Raw genomic sequence first — 10077 nt, 5'->3', positions numbered from 1 at the left:
TCGGTTCGAAATATTCGAATCTATTCGTGAACTATTCGGATATTATGGTTCGAAAATCTCGAAAAAGTTCGAAATGTATATATATTTATTATATAATTATATTATATTAATTAAATATTAAGGTTCGCGAACTATTCGCGAACTATCGAACAGATTAATTTCGGCTCGAGCTCGGCTCGAAAAAAAGTTCGAACATGTTCGAATTCGGCTCGAGTTCGATAAGCTCAAATACGAATCAAATATTTATCGAGCGGGCTCGTAAAGCTCACGAACATGTTCGATTCATTTGCACCCCTATTCGAACCAGAGATTTGATTGAAAGCATGTCATAATAAACCTGAAAGAATCCAGAAGAGATTATTTAATTTATTGTGAAAATATAATTTTTCGTATACACAAAAAAAAAATTTGAGGTCATATCGCGAGTTAATTTTATCATATGGGTCTTTTATTCGATTCAACTCATTAAAAAATATATTTTAAATGCAAAAAATATTAATTTTCACTCAATATATGGATCGGGTTTGTCTCATGACGCATTGACGTCAACAAATAATTCAGGCTATAAAATCATATTTGCGTGCAATGTCTGAAAAACTCGAGGGTCAATTTAATTAATGATTTCATTTTTATTTTCGGCTCACGCATCAGATAACCTCAATCAAGTACTAGCAAATAAGCACATTAAAAGACATTAATGAAAACAATAAAAAAATAGTTGTTCTAAATTCGCCAAAAATTGATCGGATTTTCGATGTGTTTAAGGGCTGGAGTTTTTTATATTTCTTTGCACGACAATTGTTTGTGTCATTAATTAAAGAAATTTTAGTAGAATTTTTGGATTGGATTGGATTGAAAAAAAGATTTTACCTAGATCTAAAAATAAGAAATATGAATGAAGATTTAGATTCTCTCTACGTTTGGGATTTGGGAGTGAAACAAAGAATGTGAACTGACTGGAAGTTGGAATCGTGAAAATGTGGAGAGGTGGAGTGAGATCAGTAATTTAAGTATTTCAAAAAACAGACGAATACATTATTTAGTTAATTTACCATGCCCAACTTTAAATTAATATTAAAAGATGTAGTTGTAGATTTTTGCACTCTAATTAATTGCTTCTGATAATATGTATTAATTACACATTTTATGCTTATTATCATGTATAGGGGTTTTATGCAACTTTGACTTTTCTTAGGGGGTTGGACGCTATTTTTGCTAATAGAATGAATAAATGCTACAGAAGTAATATCACTGCTGATTTGTGAGTTCAATTAAGACGTGATTTGTATTTTAATTTTACTTTGATTCGCTAACAGTATTATTCACAATAATTAAATCAATATCTAGCTATTATTTTATAACAATGGAGTGTATTATAAAAACTGTCCTTATGTGTAATCACAATAAATATGCTTCCAATTTTGGTCTAACATCATTTGCAATGTAAATTCAATTATATGGGTTTATTTGTAATATCCGATCCAAAACTATTCCAACTTCTCCTACCTTTTTTAAAATTGTGAAAAATAAAATTTTAATCGTGTATATTTGGTTCTTTGTAATTTTTGTACTTTATATTGTCAAAATTGAGTCTTAGTCATATACATTTCGGATTTTGACAATTTTAAACAATTTTTATAGGGAAACCTTGTGAAACACCTACTAGTGCATGCATATCTTTAATTACATGCCCAATAAAAAATTAAGTTCATAATGGAAATTAAATTTGCGCCTCAAATCGTTAATTTTCACCTAGATAAGCTGTAAAATGAATAATAGTCATTTAATTGTAGACCAATAGATGAATAATTAGCGTGTATTTAATATTTTTATATTCTCCTGCATATTGTACGTCTTTATAGTACAACATTTTGCCAATCTATAAACAGAAACAAATTTGAACAAAAAACCCATTCAAATTTTAATAAAGTTAAAAAAAAACTTATAATATATGTTTAAATATATACAAACAGATTAATATATGAGAGCTGATATTTACACTCTATTTTTTGTTATTTGCACTCCACTTGTGAGTAAATTGGACACATATTTTACACATGAAGTGGAGTGTAGATAACACATAATGGAGTGTAAATATGAACTCTTATTTATATATATATATATATATATACACGGTAAATTACATGATATGAACAATGTTTGTACACCCAACTTGTAGGTATTAAATAAACTAGCAAACCACGCACATGATGATTCATGCGCAATTAATTATTTTTAAAAGAGAAAATGATTTTTTATGCACTAACTTGTTTATTTTTGGGTTTTGGTCCACTAATTTTTCAAAGTTTAGATTTGAGATACTAACTTTTAATTTTAGGCTATTTTGGTACAATTGCTTACGTGACAGTTTGATAAATCAGCATTTTTCGACGCCAGATCATCATTTTAAGGTGACATGTCAGTATTCTTCGATGACAAATAAGCAATTGGACCAAAATAGCCAAAAATCAAAAGTTAGTGTAGTACCCAAAACCAAAGTTTGAAAGATTAATGAACCAAAATCAAAAAATATTTAAGTTAATGGACCAAAAAAAACTCATTTTTTCTTTTTAAAATTATTTAAATTATTGATTTTTATAGTACATTTATGTTATATTATGATTAACAAATAATTTAGGTTGCTCTTGGATGGAGGTATTTTAAATACATGAGTTTTGATTATTATTTTATTGTTAATAATAAAACAATAAATCAAATCTTAAATACATACATTACTTATAATTTACACATTGCTTATGTAAAGTAGAATGGATTTCAAATGACACTATTATTTAGTGAACTTGAAATACATCTTAATTCCATGAAATATCATATAAACATGAAAGAAGTTTATTTGAAGTTTATGGAGTTATTTCTCTAAACAAAAATATATTTTAATATATTTTGAATCCATAGATTTAAAATCCTTGCATCCATGCACTGCCTTAGTTATTTAGAATTTTAATAAAAATAAGTTCTTAAAAGTTAAAATTATTTTCATTGAATTAAAAGAATAGGTGTTTTTGTTCACCCATTAAAATGATCAAGATAGTTACTATAAGAAGGTGATGAATTATAAAATAATAATAACACAGTGCTATATATCGGCTTCCGCGCGCGCACCCACACATATATTTATCTATGCATAGGTAGCTATAACTCATGCACATGTAACCGAAAAAAAAATTGCATTTTAGTCATGTAATGAGTATGATAGTCTTTTGCCATTTTCTTATTTAACGTAACTTCTCAAATTTCGATATTACTTAATTATCTTTCTCTTTTTTCGCAATTTTAGTCATATTTACAATTTTTGAAAGTTTTTTTTCCTTTAATTTGCATTTTTTTCGATTTTGATCTCATAACCGATGAACTTGCATTTTAGTCATGTAACTTGCATTTTTTAAAAAAATTTTGCACTTTCTTACTAGAGTCCGACATGCTTGGAAATTTCTTATGTAGCTATCGCAGATATTGACATTGTTTTTTGTATTGTCACATAATATTCTAAAAAAAAAAATCACGATACATATGTAAGTTTCCTTTCAAAAATCTATCAGCATCTACATATGCCTCATAAGCAGTTAATCTTCGGCAGACACGATTGACTCTAATAAAAAGAAGACCAAAAACGAAAAAAAAAAAAAAATTAATGCAAGGTACATAACTAAAAATGCAATTTACAATTAATATGACCAATTTTTTTAAAAAAAAACATGCAAATTATTGTATTAAAAAAATATTTATTCATCGTTAACATAAAAAAATAGAAAAAATACAAATTACAAGATAATTATTCCTTACACTTTTAGTCTTTTTTGGTGACGTGACTCCTTAAAGAAAAAAACCGAAAAATGATTAAAATTGTGAGACAAAGGAAAGTTAAAACTACAAAAAAGTTGAAAGATACGGGACGAATATTACAACTTTTACAATCAAACTGGATGATGAATATATACATTAGATAAAAAAAAAATGATGAAGAATATCCATCCTGCAGGTTGTGTGTATGCATATATGGGGTTAATGTATACGTTTTGGCCTGTGGTAATGTTTCAGATGTCTGCTTTTCTCATTGGGACGTCAGCAATTCCAAAATTCAAATTCACGAAATGCATACTTGTGTAGCTTCGTGTTCTGCCTTTTATGTGTCTTTGTTTTTCACAATTAATTTCCTTTATATTTAACCACACTGTCACTCCTCTCTCTCTTTCTCTCTCTGCATTTTGCCGAAACCATATATTCTATCTCTATCTCTCTATCTTCCGTCTCTGCCTTTCCATACAAGTACGTACTCTCTGCGTACATCCATTCTCCAAACAAATGCATGTTAACAATCAATCAAAAGTTAATTATATATTGATAGGTTACACCTAAAAGTTCAACTGGGCCTGAACCCAATCATGAAGGTCAACTTCAAATAGTTTTGAGGCTCAAGCTTATTTAAATATTATATATATTTAATTCAAGCAGGCCCTGAATTCTACACAAGCCCATAAGAGGCTCAAGCCCATGAAACTCTCTGAATATCTATAAATAGATCAAGTCACCTCATTATTAAGGTACACACTTTCTTTAGCACTATAACGCTCTATTCTTGATTATTATTCCTTGAGTAATCGCTGACTTGAGCGTCGGAGTGCCTTCGCCGGGAACCCTCCCGGCTCCTCTGACTTTGTTTTGTAACGTAGGAACAACCCATTAAAGATCTTCACCGGGAACATACAAGGATCCGTTGATACTCCAAACTTTGCGGAAGCAACGTGTCATATACAAGTTATTTTTGGCTACATCATATATACATAGATATGAGCATGTCTTTTATGAGACAATCTCACGGATCTATATTCGTGAGATACGTATATATATTTTTAACATGAAAAAATCATGAGTCGGGTCATGTCGAATACATATCTCACAAAATTGAACCGTGGTCTCATAGAATTTTTTGTTTGTATTTTGTCAATAATGTATTCAAAAAATGTTGTAAAGTTTATACATACATAGATACGTGTGTGTTATATATTAAGCGAGAGATCCTTTTACTAATCGAATTTGTCGTGTCTTTATAACATTAAACTAAATTTTCGTATATAACGCACATTATATCACTTCTGATTTTATTTTCCTAAAATAACTTATAATTTGAATCTTTTAATTATTATTAAAGAGATAAGATAAGTAGTTAATTTTAAATACAAAAACTCTTATAAGAAGGTCACGTGGATCAATTTTGTGAGACTTATATATCTTATATTTGACCGATACATGAAAAAATATTATTTTTATGTCAAAAATATTATGTTTCATTGTAAATATGAGTCGAATCGACTCGTCTTATAGATAGTCTGTGAGAACGTCTCACAGGTGATCTGCTCATTTGCTCTTTTTGAAATTATATTTTAAGTCAATTTAAATTTCTTTTGCACAAACTGTGTGCGTTGAAGTACTAGTTTTTATATGATTTGGTCATGTCTTTTCACGTTATTGATTAATAAATGACTAGTTGAATTGGTTATAGCTTCCTATGTTTCGGAAGATTTGCACAAATACATTTTTCACAATAGATCAAACACGTGGTCCTACATATAGGACCTTGTGATTTTCGATTATTAAATATATTTTTTTTAAAAAAAAAAATTTCACTGACCTAGTTTTGTAACTGACCCACCCCAACTTTTTATGTGTGTAATTTGCATGGAAAAAAAAAACTAGCTACCGATGCCAAAGCAATCATATATTTCGTGCGTATAATTTTATTTAAATGAATAAATTATATGATATTAAAAAAGTTGGATTTGGTATATTTCCTATCCAATATATATAGCTGCCATTAATCCAAACGATCCTTGCTTTGGTAATTAATTTATTACTGTATTCTAAAACATTCTTAATTGACTTGTAACCGAATCTCGCAAAGCTATAAATTCATCATCAACGATTTGGTAATATAATTTTCTTGAAAAAAATAACTCTCCCAAGTGTATTTGAATGCATGCACCAGTTAATGAGATTCTATTCTTAGAGCATTAGGTACCTCAAGATAACGTGGACTCCATATGTATTGATAAATATTAGTACCTTTATATGCACCATTCGAGTAGTGCGGCCAAGGCCCAAACGACAGCATGAAATTCTTCCAAAAACATTTTGGAGATGGTTATTTTCAAAAGGATCATTTGACTAAGATTATTTCTCAAAATTTCTCCGATGACATGAGACTTGGACACAAATCCGATATTATGTACATATATAAACTTGCTAGAACATGACTTTGATACTTGCATTGATTATATGACTAATGTTCTACATCAAATGCTTTTGATTTGCCCATTTGTAGTAACAAGTGCTTCCATGTGCAATAATCAAATTAAAATTATTGTGTCTAATTTCAATTACCCCACATGAATTGAAAACAAATGGATCTTTCCTTGCAGAATTGAAAACAAGCAAGTATGGGAGGTGTGTACTCAAGGGACACCTTCTCCTAAGGCTGTCTATATTGATTAAAAACTTTTGAACCTGAAATAATCGAACCGAAAATTGAAGATATAAACATAGAGTTTGCAGCAGTGGCGGAGCCAGAATTTCTGATCTGCCCGGGATAAAACTTTGAGCTCCCGAATCCTTTAATATTTTCAATTGAGCTACCCGAGCTAATACCAAATTAATCCAAAATTTTTCAAAATTTATATATACAAAAATTTGAAAAAATTTCGGGCCACCCAGGCTATAGGCCGGGTGGCCACGAGTGTGGCTCCGCCCTTGGACTTTGCAGTTTGCACCTACATCCCTCTTTTGTTTTTGCACGTATTTGCACAAGACGAAATCCTGTGCTCCAGTTTGTGCTTACTTTCATATTGTTAAACAAATCTTTATATATATGATAGAATTGGTCATTAATTTTGCATTATTTTTCAAGAAAATGTTTACATGATTAATTAAAAGTGTTACGCCGTATAAATTTGCAGGCAAAATTTGTATGACATGAATGTAGAATTAAATAAATCATATGATTAATCCAACAGTATATATATAGCTAATTTTTCCTGTAAGATAATCAGTTAAACTTGTGAGTTATTGACTTGAACTTCATGTCATCGGTTTTGTATCTTGCAGCTAGGTAAATTATTTGGGAATTAATTAAATCAATTTTGGGATGAATTATATATGTAGTACATCATCCCATATGAGTAAAAAGTATGTACGTAGGTGTTGAAATGAGTTCACATACATTGAGATACATACAATAGACTTTTATAACAACTCGTGATAGCTATTTTAACAAAACGAGGACGAGGAGGAAGCAATTGTTATATGTGTAATGTGTCCTTCCTACAGTTGTTGCACTTGCATAGCCTACTCCAAATTAGTTAATATTTCGAATTCCAGCTTATAAGCATGCAAAAGCTAGTCGTACTACTACTCATCTAAGCAGTGTTTGGGAGAGCTTTTAGAAAGTATTTCTCATTTTTTTCTTAACAAAGTTTCAAAATGTTGTTAACGAAAAGCGGAGAAGTGCTTCCTAGAAGCCCTTCCAAACACTATCCTAGGAGTGTATAAAACATTAAGTATTACAATTATTTATATTTTTATAGATATATAGATATAAACAAAACCTTTTTTTAACGTAATATTATTAATTGTGCAGAGGCAAATTATGGCTAAAATAATGTATGGATATTATAATTTAAGGGTACAAGTACATAAATTTGATGCCCATGATTTTTCAGAGGAAAATTTCAGAATTTTTTGATAAACTTGAAATTATTTATATCCTATTGTATTTAAAAATATTAAATTATTGCGACGTAACATTCATGACTTTGACTATTTTTAACAAATCGTTGCGTTTGAATGACATTTAACATTTAATTTTTGTAGACAAGCGGATTTAAATATTTGATGAGCAAGTAATTTAATGCACAGTGGTGGAAATCAATTTCCTCTGCACATCCTACGTACAGTGTCCGCGCCAAGATTAAAGCATATATTTTATTCGGGAATTATTATTATTATTATTTTTTGGTTATTACCTTACACGTCTCCTGTTTTTATTCATGTTAATTCAATAATTTGAAACCTTATTTTGTTTTTTTAAATAAAACCAATTCATTAGAACCCTTATTATTATGAGTAGTTTTAGTGTTTTCCATCAAATCCTGAGGTGACGCCAGAAAAGATAACGTGACACCAAAATTCTTGACGTTCATGTGATGTCAGACATTATTGATGTATTCAATGTAATGTCGATACTCCGATAAAATAATGATTAGAACTAAAAAAAAAGAAATTAGTGAACTAATTAAGACCGTGAGACATGCAATATGAACAAAAATGAAAAATATATAAGTTGCATGAGAAAAAAATCATAATTTCCCTATTTTATTCCTACATATCATTCTTATCCACAACGTAAATCCAAATATATGATTAGAATTGAACTCTTAAATCCCCTTGATTAATGGGTTGATTATATTTTAGTTGTCCCATAAAGATGTGACAATACATAATTTAACTCACATTTTACATAATTACATACAAACAAGCCCTCCAAAGAACGATCATAATCATTTTGAAATTTTGTGAAAATATACTTGCAATGGAAAGAGGGTTTGAAAAAAATACAAACCCTAATAATTGCCTGCTACACACGAATCACGATTGACAGAGAAATTTTCATAACCCTTTATTTAGTTTTATTTATATGATGTAAAAAAAAAAAAGAAAAAAAAAAAAAAGTGGTCCCTTATTACAACATTGATCAATTTCCCTACGTTGTTCCCCTCTGTCTAAATATCACATATCTCTCACACACAACACACACACTTGCAGGCTGTATTTAAATGCTATGAGCTTCCAAAAGTTGCAGAGAATTTCTCAGTTAGCTAAAATCAATTTTTTTTTTAATTTTTCCTCTCTAATTTTTCTCTGAGAAAAATTTGGAATTTCCGATCATATATGAGTGGATTATTCTGAGGAATTATTAATTTCCATTTTTTCACCCAAGAAAGAAGCATATATATTGCTAGATTTATAAACATATCTATATATATCATCAAGTTTCTTGCAATCTTGTGTAGAAGTTTCACATAAATTTCACACAAGATTATATATGGATACAAGCCATCATAAATTGAGAAACTGTAGCACTTGGGGGGAGCCATTCAACATGGCAATGGAAGATCAAGCACTTCATCTTCAAGATCATCAAACCCTCTTTGATAATCACACACAATGGTCGAATTATCCTGCGATTCTCCAAGAAACATCGAATGATTCGCCACCAAGCCAGTTTCTAGCTGCTCCGAGTTTCGTCGGGGTCGAAGATCAGGCTGGGAATTTCAAGCTAGAGGCAGATCAAGAATCTGAAGAGCCAGATGAAGAGCTGGGAGCCATGAAAGAAATGATGTTCAAGATAGCAGCAATGCAGCCGGTGGACATCGACCCGGCCACGATCCGTAAACCTAAAAGGCGCAACGTCCGGATCAGTGAAGACCCGCAAAGCGTCGCCGCTCGCCACCGCCGTGAGAGGATCAGCGAGAAGATCCGAATCTTGCAGAGGCTTGTGCCAGGTGGGACCAAAATGGACACTGCCTCGATGCTGGATGAAGCCATTCGATATGTCAAGTTCTTGAAAAGACAAATCAGGCTCCTCCAAGGTGGTGGAAGCCACCATCAGCAACCGTGCGTCGGTCTCGCCGCCGCCGCCACTCCGACGGACGCGGACTGGGTGGCGCTAGGTGGAACATCCTCGTACTTGTTTGGAGGTAACAATAATACTAGTGATCATGGGGGAGGTCATGAGGAGCATCATCCCATGTGTTACAACCCTAAGTTTATTGGCCAATAATTATATATATATATATATATAAAATTTCTTCAACACAAATGCAACAATTGTGTGTATATCTATATCAAATTAATGGTGGGATTTGATGCAATTTGACATAATAACATCCAAAATCTGTGATGCATGTGATGATTATACCAAAGAACAAGAAAAAGGTTTGTTAGGATATAGTTGACCAAGGGGAAATCGTAATAATCAAAAAACGGTTATATTGGATAATATTT

At 30.9% G+C, this 10077-nt stretch overlaps 1 protein-coding gene across 1 annotated transcript; it reads left to right on the top strand.

Annotated features, from left to right (window-relative positions):
• Positions 1–8932: 8932 nt before the first annotated feature.
• Positions 8933–10077, top strand: LOC140867554 (uncharacterized). The gene has a single exon (XM_073272626.1). The coding sequence runs from the start codon at positions 9116–9118 to the stop codon at positions 9851–9853; it is 738 nt and encodes a 245-aa protein (XP_073128727.1). The 5' UTR covers positions 8933–9115; the 3' UTR covers positions 9854–10077.

The sequence above is a fragment of the Henckelia pumila genome, chromosome 4 (assembly GCF_033568475.1).
Source record: "Henckelia pumila isolate YLH828 chromosome 4, ASM3356847v2, whole genome shotgun sequence".
In the NCBI taxonomy this organism is placed as follows: domain Eukaryota; kingdom Viridiplantae; phylum Streptophyta; class Magnoliopsida; order Lamiales; family Gesneriaceae; genus Henckelia; species Henckelia pumila.
The sequence above is the reverse complement of the archived record's forward strand: the minus strand, read 5'-3'. Positions and strand labels throughout refer to the sequence as shown.

Bases quoted from the DNA above. Each gene is read 5' to 3' on its own strand.
- LOC140867554 (XM_073272626.1), top strand. From the start codon at position 9,116: ATGGATACAAGCCATCATAAATTGAGAAACTGTAGCACTTGGGGGGAG.